Source organism: Balaenoptera physalus (genome assembly GCF_965194825.1).
Source record: "Balaenoptera physalus genome assembly, chromosome: 1".
In the NCBI taxonomy this organism is placed as follows: domain Eukaryota; kingdom Metazoa; phylum Chordata; class Mammalia; order Artiodactyla; family Balaenopteridae; genus Balaenoptera; species Balaenoptera physalus.
This window is the reverse complement of record NC_138882.1, coordinates 161,002,684-161,017,985: the sequence shown is the minus strand read 5'-3', so window position 1 is coordinate 161,017,985 and position 15,302 is coordinate 161,002,684. Positions and strand designations below refer to the sequence as shown.

The following is a 15,302-nucleotide window of genomic DNA, read 5'->3' as shown; positions in this document are numbered from 1 at the left end:
TACAGAATGATCAAGTGATCAATCCAAGAAGAAGATAAAACAATTATAAATATATATGCACCCAACATAGGAGCACCTCAATACATAAGGCAACTGCTAACAGCTATAAAAGAGGAAATCGACAGTAACACAATAATAGTTGGGGACTTTAACACCTCACTTACACCAATGGACAGATCATCCAAAATGAAAATAAATAAGGAAACAGAAGCTTTAAGTGACACAATAGACCAGATAGATTTAATTTATGTTTATAGGACATTCCATCCAAAAACAGCAGATTCCACTTTCTTCTCAAGTGCGAACGGAACATTCTCCAGGGTAGATCACATCTTGGGTCACAAATCAAGCCTCAGTAAATTTAAGAAAATTGAAATCATATCAAGCATCTTTTCTGACCACAACGCTATGAGATTAGAAATGAATTACAGGGAAAAAAACATAAAAAGCACAAACACATGGAGGCTAAACAATACTTTACTAAATAACCAAGAGACCACTGAAGAAATCAAAGAGGAAATCAAAAAATACCTAGAGACAAATGACAAAGAAAACACGATGATGCAAAACCTATGGGATGCAGCAAAAGCAGTTCTAAGAGGGAAGTTTATAGCTATACAAGCCTACCTCAAGAAACAAGAAAAATATCAAATAAACAATCTAACCTTACACCTAAAGGAACTAGAGAAAGAAGAACAAACAAAACCCAAAGTTAGCAGAAGGAAAGAAATAATAAAGATCAGAGCTGAAATAAATGAAATAGAAACAAAGAAAACAATAGCAAAGATCAATAAAACTAAAAGCTGGTTCTTTGAGAAGATCAACAAAATTGATAAGCCATTAGCCAGACTCATCAAGAAAAAGAGGGAGAGGACTCAAGTCAATAAAATTAGAAATGAAAAAGGAGAAGTTACAACAGACACTGCAGAAATACAAAGCATCCTAAGAGACTACTACAAGCAACTCTATGCCAATAAAATGGACAACCTGGAAGAAATGGACAAATTCTTAGAAAGGTATAACCTCCCTAGACTGAACCAGGAAGAAACAGAAAATATGAACAGACCAATCACAAGTAATGAAATTGAAACTGTGATTAAAAATCTTCCAACAAACAAAAGTCCAGGACCAGATGGCTTCACAGGTGAATTCTATCAAACATTTAGAGAAGAGCTAACACCCATTCTTCTCAAACTCTTCCAAAAAATTGCAGAGGAAGGAACACTCCCAAACTCATTCTATGAGGCCACCATCACCCTGATACCAAAACCAGACAAAGATACTACAAAAAAAGAAAATTACAGACCAATAGCACTGATGAATATAGATGCAAAAATCCTCAACAAATACTAGCAAACAGAATCCAACAACACATTAAAAGGATCATACACCATGATCAAGTGGGATTTATCCCAGGGATGCAAGGATTCTTCAATATATGCAAATCAATCAATGCGATACACCATATTAACAAATTGAAGAATAAAAACCATATGATCATCTCAATAGATGTAGAAAAACTTTTGACAAAATTCAACAGCCATTTATGATAAAAACTCTCCAGAAAGTGGGCATAGAGGGAAATTACCTCAACATAATAAAGGCCATATACGACAAACCACAGCAAACATCATTCTCAACGGTGAAAAACTGAAAGCATTTCCTCTAAGATCAGGAACGAGACAAGGATGTCCACTCTCACCACTATTATTCAACATGGTCTTGGAAGTCCTAGCCACGGAAATCAGAGAAGAAAAAGAAATAAAAGGAATACAAATTGGAAAAGAAGAAGTAAAACTGTCACTGTTTGCAGATGACATGATACTATACATAGAGAATCCTAAAAAATGCCACCAGAAAACTACTAGAGCTAATCAATGAATTTGGTAAAGTTGCAGGATACAAAATTAATGCACAGAAATCTCTTGCATTCCTATACACTAATGATGAAAAATCTGAAAGAGAAATTGTGGAAACACTCCCATTTACCATTGCAACAAAAAGAATAAAATACCTAGGAATAAACCTACCTAGGGAGACAAAAGACCTGTATGCAGAAAACTATAAGACACTGATGAAAGAATTTAAAGATGATACCAACAGATGGAGAGATATGCCATGTTCTTGGATTGGAAGAATCAATATTGTGAAAATGACTCTACTACCCAAAGCAATCTACAGATTCAATGCAATCCCTATCAAATTACCAATGGCATTTTTTACGGAACTAGAACAAATCATCCTAAAATTTGTATGGAGACACAAAAGCTGTCCTTTTTGTAATAACTTGTCTGGTTTTAGTATCAACGTAATGCTCACCTCATAAAGTGAGTTGGGAATTGTTCCCTCAACCTCTGTTTTCTGAGAGAGTGTGTGTAGTATTGGTATTTTCTTCAATTTGTGTTTGACAGATTAATCAGAAAAACCATCTGGCCCTGGAAGGTATATTGCAGGAAGTTTTTCAACTACAAATTCAATTTTTTAAATAGATATAAAGTTATGCATATTCTCTCTCTCTCTTTCTCTCTTTTCTGTTCTGGAAATTTATATCTTCATAAAAGTTATCCATTTCATCTAAGTTGTCAAATTTATTGAAAAAATTCTTTATGATATTTCCTTTCTCTCCAATTAATGTCTGTAGGATGTGTAGTGATGTCCTACTTTTATTCATTATATAGATCATTTGTGTCTTCTTTTTTTCTCTTGATTAGTTTATCTGTATTGTTGAATTTTCTACAAACCAGCTTTTGATTTTATTGGTTTTATCTATTGAGTACTTGTTTTCCATATTATTCATTTCCACTCTTTATTATTTCTTTAATTCTACTTATTTTTTATTAAAATTTGCTCTTCTTTTACCACCTTCCAAGGTATAAGCCTAATCCATCAATATTGTACTTTGGTTCTTTCCTAGTACAGCAATTAAAGCTATAAATTCCCCTCTAAGCACTGGTTTATATATATTCTAAAAGTCTTAATAGTTGTGTGTTCATTTTTTCTCAGTTCAAAGTATTTTCTAATTTATCATGATTTTCTTTGATTCAAGACATTTAGGAATGTGTTATGTAATTTACAAGTAATTTGAATTTTCTAACTATCTTTTGGTAATTGACCTCTAAATTAAATTTGTTGTGGTCAGAGTACACATTTGTATGATTCATTCCTTTTAAATTTACTGGAACTTGTTTTCTGGCATAACATATGGTCTATATTGGTTAGTAGTCTACATGCAATTTAAAAGAATGCGTAGCCTGATATTGATGGGTCAATGTGCTCTAATTGTCAATTAGTTCAAATGATTGGTAGTGTTTTCAAGTCTTCTATATACTCACAGATTTTCTGTTTACTTGTTTTATCAATTACTAAGATAGAAACGTTGGCAGTTCTGCAGTTTTTGCTTTATGTGTTTTGTTTTATTTTTTATTTATTTATTTATTTATTTGGCTGCCTTGGGTCTTCGTTGCCGCATGCGGGCTTTCTCTAGTTGAGGCAAGCAGGGGCTATTCTTCATTGCGGTGCATGGACTTCTCATTGCAGTGGCCTCTCTTGTGGAGCATGGGCTCTAGGAGTGTGGGCTTCAGTAGTTGTGGCACGTGGGCTCAGTAGTTGTGGCTTGCAGGCTCTAGAGTGCAGGCTCAGTAGTGGTGGCTGCCAAGGGCTAGGGATAGGAGGCAATGGGGAGCTGTTTAATGCGTATAAAAACTTTCTGGAGATCGGTTTCACACAATGTGACTATACACTACTGAACTACAATACTTAAAAATGGTTCAGATGGTAAATTTTATGTGTGTTTACCACAATTTAAAAAATTTAAATAAATAAACTGTAAAGTCCCTAAGGTACTTTTAGGGTTAGGAAAGGGTTATTCTGTCTATATTATCACATGGCTGATGTAGGCCAGAATGTCTTCTCAGATAGGAAACCTCCACTGTTTGTGAGACAGACATAGAGGGTCTCAGTTCTGGGCATCTGCTTTAAAGTGGGAGAGGATGGGACTTCCCTGGCGGTCCAGTGGTTAAGACTCCAGCTTCCAATGCAGGGGGCACAGGTTCAATCCCTGGTTGGGCAACTAAGATCCCACATGCCACAGCACCGCCAAAACAAAAACCAAAAACAGAAAACAAACAAACAAAAAAACACAAGTGGGAGAGGTTTCTGACTACTTCCAAAATCTTTTTTAGGAAATGACTGGCCAAGGTGAGGTCCAATCCTAAGCTCATTACCTCTCGGGTCTATCACTTCATGGCCAGTCGTTTTCTGGCGGTGTGCAGCCGCGATTCTGTAACCAGACTAGGTCCTGAGAAGCTGGGAAGGTGAGTTGAGTGGCCAAAGGGGCGGGCCGCACGTTATAAGATTTGGGGAGGAGGGGGGTGGACGGTCAGGAGTGAGGTCCAAGGGAGGAGGGTGAGCTAGCATGTGTTGCCTGGAGACGGCTTGGGACTCTGTTGCCTGGAGACCTGGCAGCCGGTGAGCGTCCAAAGGGCAGTGAGAGGGGGGTAGGTACTGACCAGACACAGCAGAGTCAAGGCCGTGGCTGGACACCAGAAGGAGAAGGCGATCGCAGATGAGGTCCACCAGAACCAGATCCTGCGGGAATTGTACCTCAAAGAGTTACGAACCCAGAAACTCCACACGCAGTATCATGTGAATCCACTCCGCAAGGGTGAGGGGAGCTGCGGGATGGAGGAAGGGAAAGGGGGCGCCCCCAGGAAGGAGCCAGCAGAGGTGCGGGCGGGGTGCTGGGTGGAGCACAGTAGACGCCTCCTGTGACCTCTCATCCCTTCATAGCCTTCAGGAACTATGACTTTGGGGTTGGAGAGGGGTCTCACCCCCCATCACATCGAACGCATTAGATACATTAAAATGCATCCACGTCCTGATTAAGTAACATTTTATTGTAAAAAATTTGAAAGGCTTTTTATAAATTTGCTTTTGAAATATTTTGCAGGTTTTATGTTTTCTTTTGCATGTGTTTTGGTTTGTTGCTATTAAAGGATTTCTTTCCGTCTTCTAACATTGTCTTAAGACCTTCAGAAAGTTCAAGGGGAGCAGACTCAGGGTCCAACGTGCCCCTTGATAAAATGGCCGCACCCCCACTCCTCACTTTGCACATTCCTGGGCCGGTTTCATCTGGTCCTGTAACATCAGCTCCCCCTAAATGCCACCGAGTCTCAAATGGAGCCCCAGACCCACGTCCCCAGCCACCCCCCCGGCTCCCTTCCCCTGGACATCCCTTAGGCACCTCAGACACACCGGTTCAGAAAACCGGGCTCGTCCCGCACCCCTCCCCCACCTGCAGCTACTCCAGAATGTTTGATTTTAGCCAAAGGCACCACAGCCCTTCTCTCTCCCAAGTTAGAAGCTTGGGAGTCATCCTCAGTCTCTCTCTCCCTCCCTCCACACAGCTGAGTAGGCACTGTCCTGTTTGTTCCTTATCCTTTCTCTCACATGATGGTTCCCATGTTCCCGCCTCAGTGGGAAACACCATCATGCATGGCGAGGTCTCTCTGCCTCACCGCACTTATCTCCGCTCTCTCTCCATCCTCACTCCCAGGCCCTCGTCAATCCTGCCTGCATTGGTCTGATGGGCTCTTAACTCTCTCTTTCCCTCCAGGCCCAGCTCTCCAACCCTCCCCTACCCCACTGCTGGAGAAAGCTGTGTTAAAGGGGATTTGATCATCCAGTCCCTCTGTAAAATCCTCAGTGGTCCCACAGATTCTGAGCTAAGGTTTAACCTGATCAGTACCTAAGGCCTCCGTGGATCTAGCTCTGCTGCCCACCCAGCTTCATCCTGACTCCGCTTCCAACCCGCACACTGTTCCCTTAATAAAAATTTTAGTGCCTGTTCTGCACCAGCCACAGCTCTTTTCTATCCCACCATATTTAGATGCATGGATTTCCTACATCATCTTCAGTTTCATAAATATTGTTCCTTCTTTCCGAACTTCTCCCCCAGTCCTGGGCCTGATTAACTGTAGTCCACTGCAGCCCAGCTTTGTAAAGAAAATGTAATGTTATTTTTAAAAATGGAATTTGCATATAGTTAAGGTGTACCACGTGATGTTTAGATATACATATACATATACACAGTGAAGTGATGACGACAGTCAGCTAAGGAGCATATCCACCTTCTCACGTACGTACCTTTGCGGGGGGTGGGGTGAGAGTACAGAAAATGTACGTCTTCATTTAGTTTATAACTAACCTGGTTTTCCCCTGGAGCCGCCAACTACTAATTCCAAGAAAACCACTTAACGTCCAATTCTGTTTAAACTTGGTCCATTTCAACAATTTAAATAATCCCTTCAAGGGGCGTCCAGGCTTCCTAGGAAAAGCGCTTGGTCTCCCAGCTCATGGTCCTTGGGCACATGATTAATATGATCCATTGGGATTAAGTGAGGAAATATTAGAATTTGTATCTATGTTTACACTTATGTATAAAGAAAGAAATGATGCTTTGTTAATATATGACAATAGTGCATAGAGACTATATAAATAATCATATGCGGAAGTTTTTTTACTGGTAGGAGTTTGAGATAAAACACTTGGAGATCACTGGTTCCTTCTGGCCTCTGCTCATTTACTACTACTCTCCTCCTAGCTCCTTCCACTAGAGTTACTCTGCCTCTCGATGTTTCTCTAACTCACCAACCTCACTCTTGGATCCTTCCCACGTATCCTCACACAGCAAATTTATTCAGGACTCTGCTCTAATGTATGTCCTTAGAGACATATCACCCACACTACACCCCACCATCAACATGGGTTTACCCATGTAACTTGCTTTATGTTGTTGCTCATCCCATTTATATTTGCTTGATATTATATATCTGTTTATTGAGTGTCACCACAAATAGAGTGGAAGCCCAGGGAGTACGGGGACCTTCTCTTTCTTGTTTGCAGCCCTTTCTCCAGTGCTCCAGTAATTATGGGCTGAATAGATGTCCATGGATCCTACACCTCTGTTATCACATGGCCTGCTGGGTATATATCACTATCTCTGGCTGCCTGGTATGTCTGCATCCCCATAGACCAGTCTGTCCCAGAGAACATTCTGTGATGATAAGTCTCTATCTGTGCTGCCCTAAATGGTAGCCAGTAGCCACATGTGGCTGTTGATCACTTGAAATACAGCTGATGGGACTGAGGAATGAATTTTCAATTGTATTAAATTTAAATTATTCAAATTCAAGTCGCCGCATGTGGCTGGTGGCCACCATACAGGACAGTGCCTCTCAGATTGTGAGGTCCCTGAAGGTCTTATGCCCTAGTGCCCAGCACAATACCTGACACATGACAGACACTCAGAAAATGCTGACTGGGTGTCTGGCCTAGGGTGGGTCTTGGAGAGGCCAGGAAGATCGTTTTTTAACTTGAATCTGTGATGCTGTTTTTCTCTAGTTCACACAATCGCCAGAAAGCCCATGTCTTGGCATGATAACCTGGAGGAACCTGCAGATGGTAAGTCTGGGGTCTGAGAACACCGTTGAGATAGAGCATAGACAGGCAGCCAGCTGGGAGCCTCTCAGGGCAGTGGTTCTTTGGGGCAGGCCTCAGTCCTCTGTTTGATCATCTGAAAACTGGGCTCATACTGACAAAGCTCACAAGAGACTGACACATTCAAATAAACAGCCAGTTTATTAACTGTCAAGCCAAAAAACATGTTCCTATTGGCCCTGACATTACGGTCATTCATCCCTCCAACACTTAGCTGTTACAAGCACAGGTTCTGGAGTCCTTCTAACTGAGTTTAAATCTTGTTTCTGCCACTCGTGAACTGTGTGACTTTGAGCAAGTTTTTTAACCCCTCTGAGCCTATCTGTTAGGGGCATTGTGAGGATTAAACAAAATAACCCAAGTGCTTAGAAGAGTATCTGGTACACTGGCGATCAGGACATGTTATTATTTTCATTATTACCGTGTGATAGTCACTAGGATGGGGCTGGGATCTCATACCATAGTCAAGGAGACAGACTAGTCAATACACAGGTAAACAGAGAACAAGATTGGGATGGCAGCAGCATAGAAAACAGGTGCCCACCTCAGGCCGTGGAGTTCTGGGAAGTCTTCTTGGAGGAGGGAATAAGAGGGTGAGATGGAGTATGTCAGGGCGAGAAGAATGTGGAAGGACATTCCAGGTATATGGAAAAGCAGAGAAATGAGATACCAGCATAGCCCACAGACTGTGAGTAGTTTGGCTTGGCTGGGATGTACGGGTGAAGGGGGGCCACGTTTGGGAATGAGGGAAGAGAGATACTTGACAGAAAGCCTAATCCTTCCAGCAAGCTCTCCTCCTTCCCCTCTACCTTCTTAGAGTGGAGTTTAATAGAGGAAAGATGTGTGATTTTTGTAGAAGGACAGGGTGGGAAGTGAGGGGTGGGAAGGAGGAGTCAGGATCTCATAGCATCACAGAGACAGACAAGTAAATAGACTAATAGAGAACAATCCAAGAAAGTAAGGTTGTTATCTGCAGTGGAGACATCAGCCTGGCTAGAATAAAGGATAGGAGCTGGGGACTTGCAGCAATAAGGAAAATAACAGGTGGTGAGGGGCTCAAACACAGGACAGGAGTTCATTACTAGCTGCCTTGTATTCAGGATAAGCTCGGCCCGAGGCCAGGTCCTGTATTCACAGTCCTTCATTTACTTCTCAGACATCTTGCTGAGGTAGATATTTTCCTCGCATTTTGCAGATGAACAAAGTGAGGCCCAGAGAATTAAACCACCTGTCAAGCTAGTAGTGGAAGGGCCACGAATGCCCAACTACAAAGCCAGCTTCTTCCCTTTGTCAGACTGCCTCTCTCAAATTGAGACTGGATAGGGTAGATTGCAAATGAAATTTGTCTAAGTCCTTAAGCCGTGGAGTTACAGATATACCTGGTGTTGACAGCCATGCTGATTTCAATCCAGAAGGATCTGACTTCACTTGGTACAGCCCAGCTCCTCACTCTCTCTGCTGAAGCTAGATTGCCCAAACTCGCTCATGCCCCAGGACATTTGTTCTTGCTACCTGTGATGTGCTTCTCTGCCTCTCTCAGGGCTGGCTCCTGCGAGCCTTCCTACTGAGTAGCCAGCCCTGCCCCTTTGCCAACTCCCTTCTTCAGAGTTTGCATCACTGTCTGCCACCATTGGGTTTGTTTTTATAGGTGTATATTGTGTCCCCTGTCCCCTCACCTAGACTACATCTCCAGGAGACCAGGGACCATGTCTATCTCACTCTGCTCTACCTCCAGGGCCCAAACAGTGCCTGGCACAGAGTTTGTGCTCAACAAATGTTTGTTGAGAGATGAGTGGAGGAACCAGATACCTGTGTCGCGAGGCCTAGGCAAGCCTCTGAGGCCAATGCTCTGCCTCTAAGAAAGGATGTGCCAGAGTCAAGGGCACAGGATCTCTCGTTTGGTCCCAAAGCCTGACGCCTTCATAACTCATGCCTCGTCTCCCAGCCAGGTTTCTAAATCTTATCCACCATGCTGCCCAGGGACCAAGGAAGAAATATCCCGAGACACAGACTGAAAGTCAAGAGATTGGATGGGACTCAGAGCCCTTGGTAAGTGTGTCTCCTTCACTTGGAAGGTCAGAGGTAATCCAGTGGTGGCTCAGAGAACAGAGTATGGAGCTGACTGCCTGGGCTTGACCTCTGGCTACCACGTACTAGCTGTATGACCCTGGTAAGCGACTAAGCTCTTTTGTGACTAAGTTTCCTCCTAGTACAGTGGAGATATTATAGCACTTATCTCATAAGATTGTTCCGAGGCTTAAATGGGGTGGTGTTTGTAAGGTGCTTAGAATAGTGCATGGCATGTAGTGAATGCTGGTAAGTGTGGATTAAGCAAAGCTTGCTGATGACAGACGGCCTGAGTTTGCTCTCCCAGGTGTTAGTAGAGTGGTCTCAGGCATATCACCTACATCTCTAAATTCTGTCCCCTTCTCTGGAAAATGCAAATGCCCGTAACATATTTGCCTCATTGATTGGAGCAATCAATCCTAGGTGCAAGGAGCCAGGCAAACGCAGTCTTTAGCACATGATCTCCCTAAATGATATAGGCCTTCTGTTCCTGAGGAAGAAATGCAGGATTTTGAATAAACAACTTGAAGAGCTTCCTGCTACACTTGTCTTTCAACTCTGATTATGTCTTTCCTCATATAGAAGGTTTTAATTTTTAAGTAGTCAAATGTGCCAGTTGTTTCCATTTTGGCTTCTGGGTTTTGTACCTTACTTAGGAAAATCTTCAAAACCCAGAGTTACAAAACACCTAACTTTGCTCTGTATTTCCCCCTAAGTTGTTATTACTCTTGTTGTTGTTAACATTTGGCTATGAGCCCATCTGTTTCTTTTGTGGAAGATGTGAGGCTGGAGACTGTTCCTCAGCTGTGTCAGAATTTCCCTCATTACCTCAAAGGCACCAAGACCTGCACAGCCTGTCTTTATATTTGCTGCCCTGCCAATGCCTCCTGGCCCCCAGCCCTCACTCCTTGAGAAGTCCCACTCACCCTACATGAAATCCAGGAGTCACCTCTTCCCTAAAGCCCGTTAAGACACTTCTGTCCCCCACTTCCCCTGGGCTTCTTGAGCACCATGTGCTCCTGCTGAGCTCCAGCTCAGTATCAGTGCATCAGTGTAACCTGGCGACCCTGGAGCCAGACAGCCTGCGTTCAAATCCCAGCTCCAACGCTCTCTAGCCTTGTGAACTTAACCTCTCTTAACTTCCATTTATCTGCCTTAACATGGAGATAATAGTATCAACACTTGAAGGTTTGTTGTGAGGATGAACTGCGACATATATAAACTGCTTAGGATGGTACCTAGCACACAGCACGTGCTCAGTAAATGTGGGCTACTGTGATGCTGAGGGGGAAGAATAGACAAGAGGGCACGGGGCCCAGCTGAGGACCAGCTCGGTGCTTCTCCTGGCCTGTTGGCTTAATCCCTGTTGTCTTTATCTGGTGAGTAATTTTCTAGCGTGCTCCCTTCCCAAGAGCTCCCCACACCCTGTAGTCCTCATATTTCTACAGGTGCCTGTCTTTCTCATCCATTTATACAACTCCGGTCTGGGCATGGCTCTGCAACCCCTGGTTCTGCGCAGGGCTACTGCATGGAGATTGGAATAAACAACTCAGTGAGTCAGGTTTTACCAGTGAAGAGCGCAAATAGCTGCTCATTTGTAATAGCCCCTCTTCAGATATGGGGCATCGCGTTGGAGGGAGGAGACTGTGCAAGACAGGGAGAGGCTTCCAGCAGGAGCCCTCACCTCTTACCCAAGGAGGACTGAGTCCAGAGGGAGAGGCGCTGTGGGGCAGCTGGGGAAGAGATGAATACTCAAAGGGTAAAGGAGGAGGAAGGGAGGCGGGGCCACATAATTTACAGTGAATAAGGGAATGGAGAGGAGGCTTGTGAACGAAGGCAGAGTGAAGAAAAAATCCTCCAAGTGAGATAACTAAGCAATGTAGAAAAATATCACAAAGCACAAGTCATTTAACTCACTACTCTTCATTTTCTTAAAGAGAAAAGGCCTGGCTCCCATGGGTACAAAGTGTATGGGTAGAAGTGTTACATCTTTGACCAGCACATCTCAGGGCAGGCCCACCAGCCATGATAGGAAGGAGAAGTGAGACTGGCTTGGCCAGCCCTGCCCTGCGTGGGCCCCCAGATCACTATGGGGTCTCAGAGGGTCTGGAAATACACCACACCTGTTCATTTTAAACCTGGGGACAATGCCATCAGATGGCACTGGTGGCAAAGTAAGAAAGCGTACCCAGAAAACTTAGATCCAGGGGTCATGCAACCATAAAAGGTAATTAAGATTTCAGAATGATGTGTTTGGGGGTGGAAGAGGTTTGATCAGCCCCAACTTAACACAGGGCTCCTGCCCCCAGCGGCATCTCACCCCGCACAGGCAGAGAACTCCAACCCCAACACTGGGACTCTGGGGAAGCCACACTCAGTGAGTATCGCTCAGCCTCTGGTTTCCTAGTAACATTTGCTGAAAGTGTAACCTTTTAGTTAATGGCACAGTGTAGCTTCTGTGAGATTTGTGTGTCCCGGGGCTCACTCCTACTCAGTTCTCTGTGTAACTACTTCAACAACATCCAATCTTTCATTCAGCAAATATGTCTTGAGTCCCGTGTGTGTGCTGGATACTGTTCCAGGTGCGGGGATACAGATGCAGCACCTCCCCTCAAGGAGCTTCCATGCCAGTGCAGGGAAGAGCCCACAGGCCTCCACCGTAGACAGCGGGAAAGGGCAGTGCAGCAAATCTGCACAGGTTATTCTCATGCAACCCTGCAAGTCTTTTGGTGGAAATGTTGTCTTCATTTCACAAACAGGGTTTAGCAAGGAAAAGCACCAGAGGCTGCACATCAGGAGACTGAGGCCTGATTCAAGTCCAGGTCCCTACAAGCCCAGGTCTTCCCCCTTTCCCACTGGCTTCTTTCTGATGTCTGCATTCCCCTCTCTAGGTCAACCCGCAACGCGATGACCACAGGCTGAACCACTTCAGGGTCTACAATGACATCACTCTGTACAAGGCTAAAATGTGGAGCTTGGGAGATGATCACCACAAGTAGTATTCCCGCAGTGCTGTCAATCGCTGTCGTTAATGCCCAAAGTGTGTGCTTCCCGGGTAAAAAAAAGACACTTTAAAGCCTAGGTCTGACTTTTACTGTCCTGAGTCTCACACTTCTCCCCTCTGGTTCATATCCTTAATTTAATAAACTAGGGGGAGAACTCCAGTTAAAGATGGCAAACTAAAGGCCTACAATATCTCCTCTGCCTTCCAGACCCCAGTAAAGGATAATAAATGGATTTCTTAAAAGGTATGAACCCACAACAGAGAAAATGAGAGAGACACATTAGAAGCCAAGAAGACTGAAGCCACGTTTAAAAGATGGAAGGCTAATGGAAGAGGGTGGAGGAAACCGCGAGCGTGACACCTTTGAGCACAGAGCTCCGCCCCCCAGAACTCTGGAGGGAGGTCAGGACTCTGGACAGAGTGGGGAGTGTTGGAGGGGACTGAAATGGCCACTGGGAGGGGGTCTGCAGGGAGTCTCCTCCACACACCCCAGCGCCAGGCGTGTAACAGCTCCCACGCTGGAGGTTTACTCTTGGAGAAATGGGCAAAGCCCAGGGCTCAGGGACACTAAGTAAAACGTGGGGTAGGAGTGAGGTGCAAGGCTGAAGACAACGACCATCTGTGAAAGGAAGGTTGGACCCCTCACCCTGCACATGCTGCATTCTTACTCTGGGTTTGAAGCTAGAGGGCTCCTTTCTGAAAAAGTGAAACAGCTCTAAAGAAAAGACCCCCCCACACACATGATACCATTTGAAGGTCCTGGGGAACGTCCAGGCAGGTGAACACACAGAAGTGCCAGGAGAGTTACTCGCCCAGGGGGGGCGTGGACACCCTGTGCACTGCCCCCCACCCTGCCCCCAAATCCCTTGCTCTCTGTGTCTCTTCCATCTGGCTCTTCCTGACTTATGCCTTGAAGGGTGAAGCCATATATTGCTGCGGTCACTCCTGCTTTTGTATCCTGACAAGATTGAATGGAAGCTCCAACGCTGAGTGGCCTCACCCTGACAGCCATTTTCATACAAGGCTGGACTAGACCAATTATTAATGACTACATGGGAATCTAGAAGGGTGCCAGTATCTGTTACAACCTTTTTCCTCTAAGGAATCCATGGTCAATGACCAAAGGGTGACCTGTGATATCATAGAAAGAGATTTGGTCTTTTCCTGGTTCCTGACGCAGAGCTCCTAAATCCTTTGTAATTTCCTAAAGGATAGGGGTGGTAGGAGGGTCTTTTGTTCTAATGAGGTGACTCTTAGCAGCCTCTAGACAGCTTCAGCATGGGGGCTGCTCCCCAGGAAGACCAAGCCTTGGTTAGAAACTTGCAACTTTCAGCCCCACCACCCAACCTCTGGGGAGGGAGGAGGAGCTCAAGATTGAATTAATCACCAGTGGCCCATGATTTCATCAATCATGCCCACATAGTGAAACCTCCAAAGACCCCCTAGACTGCAGGGTTTGGAGAGCTTCCAGGTGGGTGAACACATCAAGGTGCTGGGAGGGTGGCAGTGTTTTAACTATCAGGATTTATGACTTGAGTGTGCCTGGCATTTGGATGCACCTGGTCTTCCTTTAAGGTAGTGTAGATTATTGCTAGATTACTGGATTTTCTTGAGTGGTCATTAGCTTACAACAGTCTCCTGAATGCCTTTAAAATTCCCTGTCTTTAATCCCCTAGTGGGATTTCTAAACTAATTATCCTACTCTATCCCTATCAGATTCACCTCCAACATTTTATCATTTGTACTTTTGATGCCACAAAATATCTCCAAGAGTCCCTTTAACGTGAAGTTTTCTGCCAGTGTCACTTCCTCTGGGACATCATCATCCTTTCCATCATTTTCCTCATTCTGTTAAGTTCATATTCACTATTTCTCTGGCTGCATCTCTATCTAGTCTCTACAGCAGCAGCCTTGTCTCCATTCCCTCATCACCTATCTCTCCTATAACTCCATTTGCATTCTATTCAATTTTACTTCCAACCTTACCACTTTTCATTTCTTTGCTGCACTTTCATCTGTTGGTCAATTCCCTCTTTCAATTACTTACTTTTGTAAAATGCCATGTGGGTTTATCACTGGAGATAAGGAGACAACACAACTGCACTCTTTGCCACCTGTGCATGAACTAAGTAACAGGTGTGCAGTGACCAATTACCCACATACTTCAAAAGAAGTGATATTTGGTCACTATTCATTATGTATCTTTTATGCAGTGGTTTATGGACTGAAGAGCCAGCAGCAAAGTTTCTACTTTCTGCAATTACTTGGTTAACAATACTTTGGTAACTGAAACATGAACAGTCTTGTCGAGAAACACTGCTGCTATAGCTGCACCTTGATAGCTGAAGTCCACATATATGGGAACAAAGCAAAGCAGGAACAGCCTGCACTCAGTAATGGGAACTGCTAGCTCCTACTTATCTTTCAGTGCATGGAATTTTGTTTTAAAGCAGTATGAGGTCTAATGCTGAGTTCTATAAAGTATACCTCTGAAATTAAGGAAAGTGATTCCATTTGCTATAAAGAAAAAAAAAAAAAGGAAAGAAGGTACATTGTTTTCAAAACCTTTAGAAGTACTCAAATCAGTAATTTACTTTTGTCCCTACCAGTGTGAACGCTGGCAATCTGTGTTCACCTTTCTTAAAACTCTCAATATGTTCCATGTATAATTCAAAGTCTCTGAGCTGAGGCTCCTTATTGGAATTACTATACATTACCCCATTCACTGCTATTG

At 44.0% G+C, this 15,302-nt stretch overlaps 1 protein-coding gene across 1 annotated transcript; it reads left to right on the top strand.

Annotated features, from left to right (window-relative positions):
- The first annotated feature begins 4,463 nt into the window (after positions 1-4,463).
- On the top strand, positions 4,464-12,658 carry CFAP144 (cilia and flagella associated protein 144). Its single transcript, XM_082424530.1, has 4 exons — positions 4,464-4,663; positions 7,402-7,461; positions 9,443-9,546; positions 12,456-12,658. Exons 2-4 carry the CDS (start codon positions 7,425-7,427, stop codon positions 12,561-12,563), a joined length of 249 nt encoding a protein of 82 aa, XP_082280656.1. The 5' UTR covers positions 4,464-4,663; positions 7,402-7,424; the 3' UTR covers positions 12,564-12,658.
- Positions 12,659-15,302: the final 2,644 nt, after the last annotated feature.

Bases quoted from the DNA above. Each gene is read 5' to 3' on its own strand.
- CFAP144 (XM_082424530.1), top strand. From the start codon at position 7,425: ATGTCTTGGCATGATAACCTGGAGGAACCTGCAGATG. The intron at 7,462-9,442 runs GTAAGTCTGGGG...CTCGTCTCCCAG, and splicing joins CCTGGAGGAACCTGCAGATG to CCAGGTTTCTAAATCTTATC. The intron at 9,547-12,455 runs GTAAGTGTGTCT...TCCCCTCTCTAG, and splicing joins GATGGGACTCAGAGCCCTTG to GTCAACCCGCAACGCGATGA.